The 18378-nt window shown below is 43.2% G+C and overlaps 1 protein-coding gene across 1 annotated transcript in view; it reads right to left on the minus strand.

The window, feature by feature from the left end:
• The window catches only part of Tnni3k (TNNI3 interacting kinase), a 216177-nt gene that overhangs the window by 75357 nt on the left and 122442 nt on the right, over positions 1-18378 (minus strand). The window contains exons 18-20 of the mRNA XM_057793011.1: positions 7643-7695; positions 7295-7347; positions 4361-4493 (exon numbers count right to left, since the gene is read on the minus strand). Coding sequence (XP_057648994.1) covers positions 4361-4493; positions 7295-7347; positions 7643-7695 — 239 coding nt within the window. The remainder of the gene's footprint in view (positions 1-4360; positions 4494-7294; positions 7348-7642; positions 7696-18378) is intronic.

Raw genomic sequence — 18378 nt, forward strand, 5'->3', positions numbered from 1 at the left:
TGCTGGTGTCTCTTTAGCACACTAAAGAGATATATGCCCTATTCAGGGAACACAGAATAATATGGTGGCTCTATTTTTAGTTTATCAAGGCATTTCCATGATGGCTGTAATAATTTATATTCCTACTGAAAAGGTGTTTAAGCTGCCTTTCTTCTATGTCCCCAACAATAGTTATTACTTTTTGAATTTTTGGTAAATCCATTCTAATAAGAATTGTGTTATCCTCTTTTAAAGTATTTTCCTCATGGCTAAGGCTGTTGGGAATTTTGTTTTCATGTAGTTGTTGGACATTTGTGGAGATGGTTGTATTAATTTTGTTATTGTGAGAACTCAGAATAGACATCAGGGATTTCAAGTGAGGGATTCCATTCAATTAAACAAGAAAATTTAGAATGCTGAAACTTACAATTGGTGAAGAAGAGATGACGGTCAAAACTGGTGACAAGGATATTGCTAGGATATGTCCTAGGTAGGTTGCTCAGTGCCAGTCCATTTTCCAAGCATGTTGAGGACCTATGATTAATCCCAGTAATGCAAACCAACCAACAATCGAACAACAAACCAATTGACAACCAATTAACCAATCAACCGCCAACCAACCAACCAACCAACTTCTAACAAATAACCAACCAACAACCAACCAAACAAACAAAACCCAACCAACCAATCACCAACTAACCAACCAAACAACCAACCAATCAACCAACCAACAATTAACCATCAACCAACCAAACAACAACCAACCAAAAAACTACCATCCAACTAATAACCAATCAAATAACCAAAAAACAACTAACCAACCAACCAACACTGTGCAGTAAATATTCTGCATAAAAAGTGAGGAATATGCCTTGTAGAGGAAATGGAAGTAAGCAGCTGTATTTCAGAGATATTTGGAAAATATTATTAAAAATAACAAACTAATTGCAAAAAGAAAGAGGAGAAGAAGGAAGGAGAGGGGAGAAAAGTGAGAAAAAAGGAAGGATGGAGGATCTCTCACAAATAGCCATCTCTAGATGAAGAGATTCAGGCAACCAATGAATGCTAAGAGAGGGAGAATCCATTTTCTCCAGGGTTGAGCTCCTTGCCAATCATTTGTGGTCATCCCTAAACACAGGTTCATATGAGCAATACTAAATGTACTTAGTGTGTTGTGCACAGATACAAATACGTACGTGTGTGTGTGCATTATGTATATGAAATGATAATTAAAGAAGAAGAAGAAGTATTTATATTTTGGAGGGAATGGAGGCACAGGAGGTGTTGAAAGGAGTGAGGGGTGGGAATTATGTGATATGGTGCTCGTATATGAAATTTTTAAATAATTAAAAAGTAACAAAATGGCACTTAAAAGCAAAAACTTCATGGTTAAATCTAGAAATTGGTTAATATTTGCATAACATTACAAGCTCATTAAAAAATTAAAGTAGGTCTAAGCAAATGGAGAGACATACTGTGTTTCCTGAGAACAATATGATTGAAATGTGAATTCCTCTTGAACTAGAGTGCATTGAGGTCTAAGGAACAAAAGCACTGTGCTTCATTCCCCAAGCTTCCTTTTACAGAGAGGAGAAGCCGCTTCTAAAATCTATAGTGAAAATAAAAAAGCAACTTTTATAAAGAAGGACAAAGGTGGAAGACTGACCTCGGCGGGTGGCAGCTATTAAAGGAGAGTGGTCCTTATGTATGTGTGGACAAAAGTTGATTTTGATGTGGATAAAAATGTGTCAGAAATAATATGCATTGTTTTGACTGATTCTTGACAGATTACTAAAGTAATTTATTACAACACTGTAGTTTACTTCTACAAATCATACTGAAATAATTGAATGCTGATATTTAAAAAACAAGTAAACAAAAAAATAACAAATTCATTCCACACTGTAGACCATAGAAAACGCAAAGCAGATCTCATAGGCATGAAATCTAAACCTGTCAGATCTTCATAAAGCATGTCATAGAAAAAGAAGGTATCTCTGTGAGGTGTTAGAGAAGATGGTAAGATTACATAGAAGTCTGATTAGAGGGAATTTGTAAATGAAAATGGTCTTCTTTAAAGGCACTGCTAAGCAGATCATGGATGAATGTCATTGCAACTTCACACTGGATTCATCTGGATACAAAGCATTTTTAGAGATTAAATACTAAGACAATATGAAGATATGAAAATACTTCAGGAAAGAAAGAGCAATGGATGCCAAATATGCATATCAGTACATTATGAAAACCAGCAATCATAGGGCAGTGTTAATAACAGCAAAAAGCTGCAGGCACACCCAAGCTTCAATGGCCAATAAGGTCTGTATTTATACCTACGTTGTCAGACATTGCTGGGTGACTGTGTTGTTTTACAGAACATGAGGAAGTTTACCCTTACATCCAGGACGCAAGCTCTTAGTATTTGAACAAATGTGTAAAAACAATAAAAACAAGTACACAGGCTCTGAAGAGCTTTGTAGCCCTAGAGCTGAGTAGCCCAAAAGGTCACCAGCTGGTCTCCGCACAGTCAAATTTATTAGACAGAACTGAGAAAGAATGGGCTAGAGATAAACAGGGAAATGTGATTCCCTTTCTGAAATATTCTGGGAGAAGTAGAAGTAGACTCTAGACACAGAAATCAGCTCAGCAATGGCGGGTGCTGGAGCTGGGGAAAAGGTATTGCTTCAGGGAAGTGCACGGAGTTTTCTGCAGTGTGGGGAGGAGCTGGATTTGAGGAGGCTGTAGTTATACAAGTATACATATCTACTAAAATTCACTCACTGTTAACCTAAAAAGACAACTTTCTGTTAGGCCTCAATAAAATCGACTCTGAGGATACTACAGCAACAATTTAAACCAAGTACTGTAGCTTGAACCAGGCAGGTGATGAAGAGTAGACAATTCCAAGATAGAAACGAGCAGTACCAGGTGAATGGCCTGCCACCTGGGATCAGGACACGTCAGCTGTGCCTCTCTTTTGTAAGAGCATGTCACATGCACCTGGAGTTAGGATCAAATTGTTCCATGCCCAGATGTCTTTACAGTATGCACCCTCAGGACAAGACAGCCACAAATTATAGCAACGTCCTCCAAAGGGGATCGGTGGTCCAGTTCACAAGAAAGCTGACTTCCTTAGCATAGTAAGGAGTGGTTACATTATAGTTGACTCCTAAAATATACAAACACCAGAATTCATGGAAAACATTGGAATACTCTGGGAATTAACACAGTGAAAAGAGCACAAGACCTGGGCACTCCCTCTGTGCATTATCACTGATGTTTACAGTGATCTTGGTCCTGCTTTTTAACACATCTTGGGTGTCTCTGTGGTATATTTTCCAGGGTGACCTTCACAGCAAGTACCAATGTGATTCACTTAAGATTTCTATCGAATTTCACTCCACAGTTTTTACTTCAAACAGGTTAGCTCTGGGAACACAGGGTCTTTAACTGACTTCAGGTCCAGTCTGAGAAGACAGGAGAACATTGTAAATAATAATAAGATATGTAAATGAAGTTGCTCTTGGAACAGGAGAAATGGCTCATCTTTTAAGAGCCATTGTTCTGCAATCCTGAGGCCTGGAGTTCAGATTCCAGCAGCCCTGCAACAAATCCAACACGCCTGTGCATGCCTGCAGTTATGACTCCCCTGCAACAAATCCAATACCCCTGTGCATGCCCGCAGTCATGACTCCTTAAAGGGCAGAAAGAGGAGGGTTGGTGGAGTTGACTCAATTTCAACAAAGTGAAGATACAAGCCCTAGGTCCAGGGAAAGATCCTGCCTCAGGGAATAGGCAGGGTGTGATGGATGGGGACACTCAGTGCCTTACTCTGTCCCGTGACTGTGCCTGCACACACATGTGCATGCAGTTGACCACACTTTGCCTCGGATTAGCTGCTTCTTCTCCACATCCTACAGGCGAAGTGAGTATAACTTATACTATCAGTGATAATTATGCTCACTCAAAAAGCATGATTTTTAAGAACATAGCCACACCTAATATAAATTATTAGGGAGTGTGTTTCCAGCCTTGACAGGTTACTTCTGCACTGACGCCTCCTCATCCCAAGATACAGATTTTAAAGACATTTTTAAAATCTAAGCTTGAATAGTGTACACATTGATCACCTTATTGACTTGTTTATACTCAGGGAAATTTGCTTGTTTTATTAGAAATAGATAAACCGAGGGTCTAAATTTGAATAAAGCACTCCATACATTTAGGCACCTATGTCTAAATCCAGAGTGAGGCCGTACCACTTTCTGAGTGGGATGCTCTTGCCTCCCACTAGAATAATTATCGTTGTAGGGAGAGGTGCAGTCCAGCTATCTGTGAATCGCGCTGGGAAGCAGAGCTGCTCTGGTATGGCAGGTCCTACCTGGCTTGAGATGTGCGAAGGGAATTTCTCCGGTGAGGAGCTCCCACAGACACAGGGCGTAGCTGAAGACATCCGCCTTGATGGTGTAGCGTGTGCACTGTGTGAACACCTCGGGGGCCATCCAGCGTAGGTTCTGCACAGACCAAAGGTAACCAGAGTAAGCCTCTGAGCCTGTGCTGGAGAAGGTTCTCCGATGCTCTCAGACGGCGTGGGCAGGAAGTGACTGTACCTCTGCTCTCGCCAATGCAACAAAAACAGCGCATCTTCTCATGTGGGTCAGTTCCTCAAGGAAACACAAAACCGTTGGAGGACCTTAAAATCTGCCTCACAGGGTAGCTGTGCTTTATTTCCTTGGTCCTTCTTCCTGCTCCCAACCACCATCTATGACCCAGGCACCCTGCTGTCTTCGGAATCCACCAAGGCGCCATCCCTAGTAGTTCCCTTGGCTTGAATCACACTGTGGAAGACATCTTCCCTTGTTCAGTCTCTGGGCTCCAATTAAGTGAGTGACTCAATTAGGCCCACAGCTGTGTGTTCTCATGACAGAGGACACAGTGAGCCATGAAGAAGTCACCCAGCATGCCTGTGATGGAGATTTCTTCCTAGTAATATCAGGCTCTGGAATTTCTTGTGTTTGCCCTGATGTGAATTTCATGAATTCAGTGTCTGCAATATTCCAGAATGCAAGCTAATAAATATGTAATAAAGCAAACCCAGCCTCATCTATGTGAACTACACTCTTTATACTAGTGATCAGAAATGCAAACAATTTTCATTTCTTTGCAGTTCAAAGGCCAGAACATCAGATGCTGCTTTATGAAATGGATGTTGCACCATTCCACAAGGTAACTGGGCAGTGTCTCCCACCTCAGGGGTCCAGCTCTGTGGTCTCCCAGCTCTGCCTCCTGTCAGTGGCCTTTCCCAGTTACCGTCCTAGGGGAAGGTGGGAAGTTGATCCTCCATGCCATACCTTGTGTGTGGTATTGCTACTGACAATTCTTCTGACTGTTTGGCCTTATGCTGAAATCACGCAGAATTAACCCTAGAACACCTTTATCCTTGGCATTATTAGACACGGTTCCCCTGCACAAGCTCCTGCAATCCAAGGAGTCTTAACTCACAGAGGAGGTTAGGCGTGTGCCCCAGCGGTGTGCACCTGAGAGCAGGTTGACGGGGTGTGTGTCTGCAGTGTGGAGAGCAAGTACAACATAATTAGGAATCTTAGATATGGCCTTATGGCTAGTGCAAGTTAAAACAACACCAGAATAATTTGAGGGGAGTGTTATACTTAAATCTATGCCGTGAAGCAAGATAATTAATGTCACTTGCCGGGGGGTGAGATTCGGTTTAATTCTATGCATTGGAAATGGCTTAGTCAGAGGGAATCAGCTACTTTCGCTGGAAATTGCTCAGTCAGGGCAGCGACAAGATGCAGGTGCCCGAGACCCACGCAGCCATGGTTTTTCAGGGTCACACTCAGGCATTGCTTATTCTCATTTTAAAACCTAAGGTGATTTTAATTGGTCCATCCATTGATCAAGCTTCTTCTCTGTCTCAAGGTTTAGATGAGGTTAATATAGCCCTTCCGCAAAGTACACACTCCACCCTTCTGTCACCCCATTACAGCTGTTTGCCCTCTCTCATACTCTCTGGTCACTAGCTTTGCACACTCCAGGAGCCCTCTTATTTCAAAGTCGCTGGACCCACACTGACCTCTGCCTTCCATGCCCACCAATCATGAGGCTGTTTCCCCCTACTAAGGCTCTTGTGAAACACTATAGGTTTTCACCCTAACCTCTCTGTGCACTAACTCACTCCTTGCACATTTTGACGGCTTTGATTTTTCTCCTTAGCACGCACCATTGGATTTGTTTGCTCCTTTGTTCACTGTCTGCTGGGCGTGAACCAGAACTGACTTAGTGTCTCTGTGTAGAGCCAGCGGCTGACGACCGATGCCTGCCTCAGGTGCTCTTGCGCTTACCTGCTGAAAATGGGCCTCTCTCTGAAACTGGAGCTCACCAGTTCGAGTAAACTGGCCTGGTCAGTCAGTGAGTCTCAGGGATCCTCCTGTCTCTACCTCTCAAGCACTAAAGTCTGGCTTATTATGTGAGTTCTGGATATCTAAACACAGGCCCCCATGTTTGGTTCACAGAGGCATCTCTGTAGCCCGCAGTTTGGATCACTGTAAATCTTAGACTGTGTGGGTTGGGGTGTTACACACATTTGTTGGGAGAATATGTGAAATCTAAAGGGTTGTACGTTCAGATGTGGATGAGTCTAGCGCCCAAGGATACACTTGGCAGTACGCTGATGCTGGAGAGAAGCCTCAGGAGGCAGGGCTGGATGAAGATATTTCAGGCACCTGGGGTCCTGACAACTCATTAGGAGGTATCGCTGTCATTCCTGTGCCTCCTCCACTAGCTCTTGTGAGAGCAAGGCTGACCTTTCCCCTTTTCTGGCTTCCCATTTGGTCACGTGAGCACAGCACACCCTTGCTCACCCTGCTGTACGTTTCTAGGACGTGTTGCAGACTGAGACAGTCCCCGCTAATTTGTTTTGCTTAAGCATTAATGCTAACCTGCAGGACTTGTTACCTGATAATTCTGGCGGAGAGCCGCGAGTCCTGAGCAGGGGCTGCCGAGGCATTGGCCACCTGTTAGCACTTCCCCTCCACAAGTTCATCACTGTGGCAGTCAATGACAGTGCCTGCCGGTGCTTACGGGTTACATCTGGAGTGTGTTCACCGAGATCTACAACATTTTCTAAACAGGGACCCCCTCAAATAATTATTTTGGGGTCTTATGAAAATAAAACCCTAAACCTTACCCTGCTACTGAGACAACACTTCCTGGCTAAGGCCACTCCTGCCTTCCTTCCTCCCACACTGAGTTTACAGATTTTAATTGTTTAACAAGGAACAAGAAAGCCACAGACCCCTGGCTGTTTCGTCATGTTGTCTTCATCCAGAGACTGCAGAAATCTTGATTCTAAAGGGAAGAGAAAACAAGTCCACGTCAAAGGACGAGTCCCAAACCCTAGGTTGAAGAGCACAGCAAACATTTAAAGACCAAGGAAGCCTTTGTCTTATCCAAATTTTTACGTCCCTCTTTGCAGCTTTGATAGCAAAGAAAACTTAAGTGCCTTCAAAGTGCAAGCTCAATCTGAAATTTAAATAGACATACCAAGGGGTGAAGTCTGTTTCCAGACTGTTGTACACTATCAGGCAACAGGTGTGAATGAAGAAAAGGCTGCTACTTAGGGGTATGTTTCTGGGAGTCTTACCTCCAAAATCTGCCACCACCGCATGGCCGTCCTCGTAGAGGAGAATATTGTGACTGGGAAAGAAAAGACTTTGTGTGAGCTTGATCAAGATTGTCCCTCAGGTCATCATTTTCTCACCACAAAGATGAAATGCACTAACTCTGATGCTCTCGGTTGTTGGTTCAGAAAAGGGATTTACAAAATGTGGTCATATTCTAGCTCCTATTGACCTTGTGAAGAATTCCTTCCTACAGGAACCATCTAAGCTTGTCAATAGGCCTTCTTAGTTGCTGTACAGCTCCTTAGCTCACAGAGACCTGTTTGAAAATGCAGCTCTGGGTAGAAATGCTATGGAACGTTCTAGATTTGGAACTAGCTGTGCCTCAGGCATGGTGAGCTTTCCATGTGAGGTATGCATTGAGTGAGTTAGAACCTGGGATCTACGTGATGGATGGGTAGGATTCAGCCCTGTACGCTTTGCGTGTGCTTTGTGACCTGTGTATGTACACACCCCCAGCTCCTCTCACTAAATACATGTAAATTTTTTAAAGGAAAAGTAGGGAAGGTATCCTGGACCCGAGATACCATTTTAATACAGCAGAGTACGTCTAAGGCCTGTTAAATGATGTCAGGTAAACCTCAGTTTAGAAAGTGAGGTAGACACTAAAACCAGAACAAATCCCTAGAACATCAGGAAGAGCATCAGAGAATGTCTGAAATGTTCTTAGCATAAGATAAAAGGGAACCATGTGAGGATGATACACTTGTCAATCATTTCTATGTACAAAGTAGATGTCTGTGAATAAGTTAGACATCAGCATCCCATGACACTTGGTGAGTATGTATGCCTGGGGTATTGTCAACTTGTCCCCATAACATTGAGAAAATCTCCCTTTTGTGTGGTAAATGAAAGTTAGGCTAGTCTAGGAGCGGTCAGCCCTCCCTAGCAAAGAGATCTGGCGTGTGCAGCAACTCCTGGAGAAGCACACAGAGATGCACATTGTTCTTGAGGACCATGCTTGTCTTTAACTCCCAACTAGTGATCATGTGGTGCCCAATCCAATGGATACGATGACCAGACACACCCTACACCGAAGGCTCAGGGGTCATAGCAGCTGAGTGGACAGAAAGATGTTTAAGAGCTAGGGGACCATGAAGCCACTTCTCCTAGAAATGCCAGAGAGGCTACGCTTATAAAGTCTCATCAACATGGCTGCCTAACGTAGACTTGAGCAAGAAATACAATTTTGGTGTTCGACTTAATGCTGAGTCTGTGTTTGGCTCATGTAGGAGGCATTTCCAAGTCAGGAGGTAGCTATATTGGTTTTGGTACTCAGTAAGAATAGGGTGATTCTCATTGATTTGTGCGATGCCTCCTGATGCTCCCTCTATTTTGCTAGCAGATTACTCTGGAGAGTCTTTTGTGTTTTGAATGAACTTGGAGACTATACATAATGAATTTATAGATGCTAAAGTTTAATGTGTGTTCAGAGTAGCTTCAGATGAGGTGGCAGAGTATAGGAGTAGTTGAGCATGTCAAAGCTGGAATGTCTGAGATGCTATTGTTAGCCCCAAATTACAAATTGGCAGGTATGATGAGGACAATGTCATTATAACCAAAAAATCTCAGACCAATGGGAAGAGCACACATAGACACAAGGCTCATTAGATTAGCTGCACAGCCCACGGCCTGTCAAAGGAGTGTGGGTGTTAGACATTCACCCAGAACTCTTAAATATATGTTGAACAAAGTTCCACCAGCCACAGTAAAGTCATGGGTAGCCCCTGTGAATTATTTTATTCTTAATTCCAATTAGTGAGTGAGAAGAGCAATTGAAGCCTTGTCTTGAACATCATAAATTTTCTTGGAAAGTTTTACAAGTGAAGTTATTCTAGGTCATTGCATGGAAAGACCATGGAACCTTTGTGTGACTCTCCAGTGTAAGGCTTGAGGTAGTGCTGCAGAACCAAAGCCACGACTCCAGAGCACTGGATAGTCACAATTCATTAGTTTAAATTTATTCTCATGTAAATATATGTTACTAAGAATAGCTACGCCAGCTAGCAAGACTTGTGGTGGAATGGTTGAGAGAAAAGTAACACCTGATTAATAACAGGAGCCTTGGTGTTGAGTATGACCAGAGAAGAATTTGGCTTCTAGTCTGCTTGGTGAATTACGGTAGGGGAGGGAAAGTATCTGAAGGCAAGGATTGAATCTTGTTCACTGATGACCCTCTAGCGTCTTCACTGGTTTGCATGTAAGAATGCTCAATGTATATGTGCTGAACAAACAAACTGTTGTGGAATAATCTTTTTGTACACTGTGAAGATGTGTCGCTCAGACTGGATTAGTGAAAAGTTGAATGGCCAATAGCTTGGCAAAGAGGATGCTGGGAAGAATGAGGAGAAGGTTGCCTGTCAGATGTAGAGGAAGCAGGATGTACAGGAGGAAAGGTAACAGCCACAGCCCATGCAATAGGAGGCAAATTAACAGAACTATGACTAGGTTATAAAAACTAGTTAGAAGCAAGCCTAAGCTATTGGCCAAGCTTTCATATTGAATAAGAAGTCTCTGTCTCATTGTTTGGGACTTGGCTGACAGGAAAGAGAAAAACCTACAATAAGCAGATTCAAAGATACTGAAGATAGACTCTGCTACCACAGACAAGAGCCACACTTCGATAGAGTCAAGGTCAGGTCCTGAAATAATTTAGTGCTTGCTAAATACCACTCATCACTCTGCAAATGAATATTCAACGCTCAGAGAATGCTGAGGTTTATAGAGAGTACAGATAACCTTGCTTAGTTCTCACAGAAAAGGTGGAAAGCTGAGAGTGCCGGTGTATCAACACAAACTGAAGAGCTGCAGAGTGTGAGCCTGGCTTTCCTTGTCATTGCGTTAGCACCTCAGATGTTAGAACTGTCCCCAGCAAGTAGAAAGCAGTCAATGACTGTGTATTTTATGAGTCCTGTCCATGCGTTTTTTTCCAAGTGTGTATTTTATGAGCCATGCCTATGTGCTGTCCTTCAAGACATGGCATTTGCTTGCTTTCTGTTACATGCCATTCCAGAAGATGCAATGTGTACATGTTATAGATTTCTTCTTCATGAAATTGATAATCTGCTCATGAAAACCAAGATGAATGTTTTCAGAGAAAATAGCGAAGGTTAAGAAGGGGATTAGCTTTGAAGGAGGCTTGGAAGAACACTCAGCCATTATGTACACAAATATGTGCTGAGACTTTGTTGGGTTCTGGGAAGTTTTCATCTGCAAACCAGGCAGGCTGACACCACGTCCAAACTGTCATGAGGACACTGTGTCTTAGGAAGAGCCTAAGACAGGATATCTGATGTGGGATTACCCTCTGTATGCTGTGAATACTATTGGTTAATAAAAACAAAACAAAACAAAAAACCAGTTTGGGCCTATGGCAATGCAGAATAGGGCAAGGCGGGAATTCCAAGTAGCTAGAGGAGGAGAGAGTAGGCGGAGTCAAAGAGATGCCATGTGGGTGCTGCAGGAGACAGACACACTGGAACCTTGCCAGTAAATCACAAGCCTTGTGGTAAAATGTAAAATAATGGAAATGTGTTAATTTAAGATATAAGAGATAGCTAACAATATGCTTAATCTATTGGCCCAAAATTATTGCAATTAATATAGTTCTCAAGCCTCACACTGGAGCCTGGACTTGAAATCTTTGTTGCAGGTGAGAAAAGACAATCAGAGGTCCAAGTTGGATGTCCCACATTTCTATTGCTAAAAGGTAGAACCAGCAGTTAAATTTCACGTTTAAAAGTCAACCAGCGTCCGAGGAAGACCCGCAAATACTCAGTTTCAATAATGAGGTAATGAGTCAAAGGGAACTGAGCTAGTACATCTTTGTGCCAGCAGGACTCCATGGGCACAGACCAAACCCTCCTCCTCCCCGCAGCTGTGCTGAAGCCAAGGCTCTACCAGGAATGTGCGGATGAAGGGAAATCAGCTTCCACAAACAAAGGCGTGGGAAGCTGGTCTAAAATGGTGTCAGACCCTGGCAGCCATCAGCAGCTTTCGAAGCTAGAAGTAAAGGACAATGATGGGAATTCTGTGTTTCTCCCTCCCTGCTCCCTGAAGACCACCTGTGAGGAGGCTTAAATACAAAGGCACTTTGTCCAGGAAAAAGCCTCATATGTTCTACGTAAGGGGTGTCTGGGAAGTAGGGTCGCACTTCCAAGAGAACCAATTTTACTGTGGGATGTTTTCATCCCACTCCTAGAGAGTCTTTCCTGCTATCCCCACTGTCTGATCTTGCAAGGCTGTTGATATTAACGGAAAACATTACTTCACCTCACCTAAAACCATCTTTGTTCCCCCAGCCACACTGATGCTGCAGGGTCTGGACCTGGAGCCAGCTTTGTCTTTAACAGTGAAAGCACAAGATGAGTTGACTGTTTGCACAACAGACGTATTTGTCTCTTCGAAGTGCCCGTTCCTCATAGATTACTCCCCCAAAGCTCTTTAACCTCAACAAGGCAGACAATTTACAGAATATAAAACACAACCTAAGACAAGGTTTAGTTCATTCAACTAAGCCGAGAGAGTAGAAACCATGACCTTCGTGACTTTCTAGTTAGTAGCATAGTCTCAGAAAAGAGTAGGTTATCTGCAGGTATGTGTGTGTGTGTGTGTGTAAATGTGCATGTATGTGTGTGTAAATGTGCATGCATATGTGTGTGTAAATGTGTGTGTGTAAATAGTGTCAGAAAAGAATAAGCTCTCTGTAGGTGTGTGTGTTTTGTGTGTGTGTGTGTGTGAGAGAGAGAGAGAGACAGAGAGACAGAGAGAGAGAGAGAGATCTTTTAAGAGTTTTCTCTTTGCTAAGAATGAATAGAAGCTAAATTTCACTGGTTTCTTTTCCATAAAGGAAAATTTTCTTCAACCTCAGAACTGAATTAATTTAATGAAGCCATTATGTGAGGATCAGGAGTCCTTTCATTATAATTGCCTGTATTGAAAATTTATCTAAAGTGCTCAAATGATTCATAATCAGTTGGTTATGTGCTGTAGCCCAATGCTAATTGTCACTATTAATCAGACTGGCCTGATTATTAGGCCATTTCCCAGTTCTGATTTCCTCCCGGATCTGGACTGAAGTTCATGGTTAATCCTGGAAGGAGCAAGGTGACTGCACCTCTCCCTCCACTACCATCAAGCGCTTTTACAAAAGTCATTAAAAATGCATAAATAATAATTCAGTTTTTTTCCTGAGTTACAGAGCCATGTAATTGCCTGTGTCCGTTGCTACTGAAAAACACGGGTTTAAGGTTACCACAGAAAACCTCTCGGCGTCCTTATTTGGAGAGACGAGTGCCCTGATGAGTAAACAGAGTAGCAGAGCAGAGCTCCCCAGACCAGCTTCCTGAGACATCCCTGAAGGTGATTAACTCATGATTAAAGGACTGGCAGCCGGCAGGCCTGGAAGCATTCCAAGGGTTAAGTCAGGGGAAACCTAATGGCCTCGTTTTCAATCTCATCACACTGTGAAAGTCATTCGTTTACAAACACATCTTCCTGACAAGCCATCAATCACACCCTAAGCCAGGAGTCCTGGATCTGCCACCAGCCTGCCTGCCTGCCACACCTCTTCTGCCTGCAGTGACTGGGTATGGCTGGGTCTCTTCCAAGTCCAGGCTTCTTACAGAGGAGTCCTACCTCCCTGACCTTCAACACAGTCAGTTACACTGCTCCCCACTGAGCGTGGGTCCTGTCAGGCTGAATGTCATCTCAGACAGGACCCAAATATCCTGAATCTCTTCCAGTGGCTCTAGTGTAATGCGGTACACTGACTAAGCCTTTAATGTGAACACTATTCAAAACTACTTACTTTGTAACTTTGTGTCTTTTGGAAACATTATTTTGGAGTCCTCTAGACCAGTTCTTGGTAACTACATGTTTGCTCTTTTATGGCTTTATTTTAATCTCTTTGTGCCTCCAATCTGGATTCCCTTTGTTCCTAGCTGTGCCTTCAATTTGTAGCTTGGATTGCCTTTGTCCCCGTCTTTGCCGCCCTGACTCTGTGTCACACACACACACACACACACACACACACACACACAGAGTCCTCTATTTCTTTCAGCTACTTAGGCAGTGGCTAATGTCTACATTATCCCTTCGTGGTAGAAGTCCTAGGTTGATCTCCACTGTAACACAGAAACACATGTAGACTTGGGAACTGCCCTGACAGGTATTCATAGATGCTAAATGGTGGCTGGGCCCTTGGGAGCCCCCTTGGTTTGGGCAGTGCGGTGGTTGGAATAAGAAGTGTCCTCTACAGTATCAGGGATTTGAACACTTGTCTCCCAGTAGACAGCTTTTTGGAGAGGTTATGGGAAGGGATGGCCCGGCTGGAGAAAGTACGCCGTGGGAAGGGTATTTCTGAGCGTTCAGGCCTCACCCCGCTTCCAGTTCCCTCTTTTTGCTCCAGCTTTGTGGCTGAAGATGTGATCTCTCAGCTTCCTTCTGTCTCACCTCCCCCACTGTTATGGATCATCACTTTGAAATCCTACGTGCAAATCAACTTTTTCTTCCTGCAGTTGCCTTTGTGGTGACATTCAGTCACAGTGACAGAAAGTCACTGACATAGGCTGCTCACAGGAACCTGGTCACAGCTGTGAGAGAAACCTGGAGCTCTGCTTCAGAAGCCAATAGGGGCTTTGTTACCTTCTTGAATCCCTCCTTGTTTGTTTTTTGGATCTCACCATTATACACCCAAAGGCTCTTACTGTACCCACAAACTACCCCAGGATTCCTACTGTGCACCCCCACATTCAAGGATTCCTAGTGTGTCCAAACAATTCTTTGTTGTTCTTTTGCAAGGTAAGTAAATCTCGTGGAAATCCCTTACAATGATTTTATTTCACCAGGGTCCTCTGTTCTTCCCAAGCTCCCAAGAACCAGAATTTAGGTTTCCCTATTTGTCTCTTAAAGACATAGAGTGTTACGCTTACATGGAACATCATTCTGAAACTTTTTTTAAGGGTGAAACTGACCTAGTTTGGTTTCAAACAGACTGACTTTGTTGTTTCCAAAGGTTTGCAGAAAGAGCTTTTTCACAGTCTGGTAGTCCGCAGGTGATCGGGGATGACAATACACAGGTCCGAACATAATCTTAGTGAGAAAGAAGCAGCTTTCCCAAAGCTCAGAATCATGAACTTCTAAACACCAAAAGCCTAATTCCACTCAACTCTTGGAAACCATGGAAACGGAGCACTCCAATAAATGCAAAGGATTGCAGAGCCTTGACTCCTCCTAAAACAAACTTCCGTCTGTAGGTAGAAGTATATTTGAAAGCTTACTCCAAAGCCCCTGGATTTGTCCCAATGCCAGTGGGATTGAAGATATAGATTATGAGATCTGTATCATACTTCGACCTGCTTATTGAGGGTAATGTAAAAAACACATTCTCTTCACTCAACATTTGCTCAGAACATGAAATCCAAGTGGGAGACCCTTCTAACTGAGATAATCTAAGGATCCACATGTGACCCAGTTGAGGGAAGTATGTGAGTAAGTGCCCTACAGTCAGCAAATGATTATTTCCAGCTTTGAACAAATGCTATTTCTTGGCCATTTTAACAGAGATTAGTCTTATGGGGACTATTAGGAACAAAGCCATAAAGTGGAACATTCTTGAATTCTGAAAGAACTGTTAGGGAATTCCACAAATGACAGCTGAGAGTTTCTCACACAAGGTCTCTCTGAAATGAAGACGGAGGAGGGTGTTAGGAGACATCGCCTTGTCTGCGTTTTCTTTGTATCCAGCATACTTCAGCGCACTGGGACCACGGATGAACAGGGACTTCTGATTTCAGGTAGGGGTCTAGGAAACCTAAATTTGGAAGGTGTGAGCAGCCAATGCAAGAATCTTTTTGTGCAAAGTCCATAGGTCAAAAATTTAAAGAATGAAGAAAATGGCAAATAATCAATGGTATCTATTTATGTAAAATGAAAGGTTAGCTAGCCTGATTACTAAAAGAAAGTTAGTATTCTGAAATAATTAAAAAAAAAAACCCACTTTGACCTGAACATGGTTTCCTCATCTCCTTTCTGAACTCATAGTTGGAGAAACATGAAAGACATCAACTTTCCCAGAGAAGTTCAAGTCCAAATTTGAGAGGAAGCCTAGGTGTTCTAGAACAACACTTGCAGGTAAGAAATGTCAAGGTCTCGGCAGCAGGAGTGTGACTTGGACAGTCATGTGACATGTGCTGCAAAAGCTATTCAGGAAGTAGAAGCTGTCCTTCTTAGCTTTCACTGACAGCTTGGCATAGACGAGAGACACCTCTGCATGGAATCTCATTTGAGAGGGTTTATTGATCTGGTCTTAACTGAGAGGGTATCTTGATTAGTAATTGTTCCACAAGGTTCCAACCCACTGTAGGAGGCACAGTTCCCTAGTCAGGTAGTCCTGGGTTGTACAGAAAAACAAAACAAAACTAACAAACAAACAAAAAACGATGAGCCCAATGAGTCTAACAAACATCCTCCATACAGTCCCTGTGGTACTTTCCTGGGCTCTCTGGTCACAAGTCGCTGTACTGGAGAGAGTGGAGGCAGATGGATCCCAGAAGGCAGACAGACAGGGAAAGAGGTTTTAGGTAGATCAATGTGCTTTTCTCTTCAACATTGAGATAGCCAGCTTTCTGGTATTCCTTCTGCCAGAGGGAAGTATTGGGGGTGGGAGAAATTTCAAATCTCCCATAGGAGGTAGACTACTGTCTGGCTAGGAACCAACCAACATCTCCTTCTCCATCTGGACTATTTGATATTCTCTCTAGCCCCAGTTGGCCAATTTTGAGGGAAAAAGGAAGCCAATTTTCCCCTAAATCTATGAAAGTTTGGGCTCCACCAGACAATTCAGATTCTTGGCCCTGATTCCTTCCCTCTGACTCTGTGTGCTTTTTGACTTCAATAAAACCTGAATGAATGTAGAATTCTCCTGTCTGCACATTCTTTGTATCAGCAGAGGAAAGAAACCCACCCCAGGACCCTGGGTGACTATATTATAACAGCATCGTGCATGCCTTAAGCAGACGGAGGCAGTTCATAGAATTAGCATTTGGGAAGCAGCGGGGCTTTATCAGCAAATTCAGTTTCCTGTGCTTAAGTGAAGCAGCCCTGGGCTTGGGCAAACTCTTACGCAGGCGAGACTGCGCTATCACTGGCCAGCAGAGGCCTTGCTCTTAGATAGCTTCACCTTCAAGGAGTGTCCTCCCACCTCTCCGCAGCCTCCACAAGTAAGTGGTTTTAAGAAGTTTTGGCTTCAGGGGAATTTGTATGCGGCTCTTTAGGAACAAGGATTAGGATTTGGGAGAGAAAACTGTTTGCCTACTGGAGTATTTGACCTGGATGCTTTCCCCATGGTACCTTCATCCCTGCCCAGCAAACACAGGGAAGCTTAATGCTCTCGTTTCTACAGGAACACAGGTTAAAAATGTACTTAGTCTCACCGGATTTCCATCAAGGGCACTTTGAGAATTCAGAGAGAGTGGACAAGTGTATGCTTTAAAGACTCACTGAGCCACTCAGTGTCTCTGCGGCTGTCAGGAAGATGCACTGCGGATTTCTTTGCAGACACTAGGCAGTCTGTTCCTGAGGCAGGGGTATTAGTCACAGGGATGTAAGCTAAGGGCTGTGGTGGCTGAGGGCTGGAGTGTGTGACTGTCTTATGAATAACCGAAGCTCCTTCTTCCTGTCTTCTTCCCTCTGCATGTGCTGCTCCTTCCAAGTTAGAGCCACTTCCATTTTCCCTCTAAATGAATATTCCTTGTTTTCATAAGCCTGCTTGATTCTCTTCCTGGTTCTCAGATCATGTCATTTATGATCAGTAAGATCATAGGACCCCCCGAAACTAGAATTATGAGTCAGGTAATAATTTTAAATTATTTAAAATTTCTTTTTGGGAGTGGTGAGATATGATATTATTTAGGTCAGGCTTACCTCAGATTTACTATTTAAATGAGGATGAACATAAACTCCTGATCCTCCTACCTAAACTTCTCAAGCCCTGGGATTAAAGACATGTTCTACCATTCCTGCCTCAGAATGTCTTCCTGATACTGGAGGAATACAGGTAAGAGAGAGAGAGAGCCAGGGAAGTTTCACATGGTGGTTACATGCTAGGGTGTCTATCCGTAAACTCTTTAGAATGGAATTCTGAAATTTGTTCTCACAAGATTGTTGTTTTATATTTTTTGTAAGTATTTACGTTTGTGAGTCAACCCTGTCGGATCAACAACGTTAACCTCCCTTCTTCAGTCTTATGGGTATAGTTTCTCTGTGGTCAACATTTCTCCAACAAGTATTTGAAAGACACTTATTTGACTTCAGTCTGTGGTTGGATAGTGTGCAAGAGACAGCTTTCCAAACAATTCACCTTTATAGTAAAGATAAAGACCGAGTCCAACGCATTCCACCCCCTCTCTGTAACCACCCACCGGCCAGTATTAGCCAGACTCCCATGTCTTTCTTGACCAGATAACTCCTAGCCCTGTCTTAGGAACCAGCTTAGGGACAGCCTGCTTTTTAAAGCCACTTCGAGAAACACAATTCCCACCAATGGGTCTGAACTGAATATGTGCCTCTGCGTTCACTCTTAGGTTCAGCAATTACTACACGCTCTCTTTTCAGATCATTTTGTTGTTGTAGGTGCTATAGGAAAGACAATGTAGGACTTACAGTATAGCCTATTTCCCCGGGTTATTAAAAACATTTG

The sequence above is a fragment of the Chionomys nivalis genome, chromosome 18 (genome assembly GCF_950005125.1).
Source record: "Chionomys nivalis chromosome 18, mChiNiv1.1, whole genome shotgun sequence".
In the NCBI taxonomy this organism is placed as follows: Eukaryota; Metazoa; Chordata; class Mammalia; order Rodentia; family Cricetidae; genus Chionomys; species Chionomys nivalis.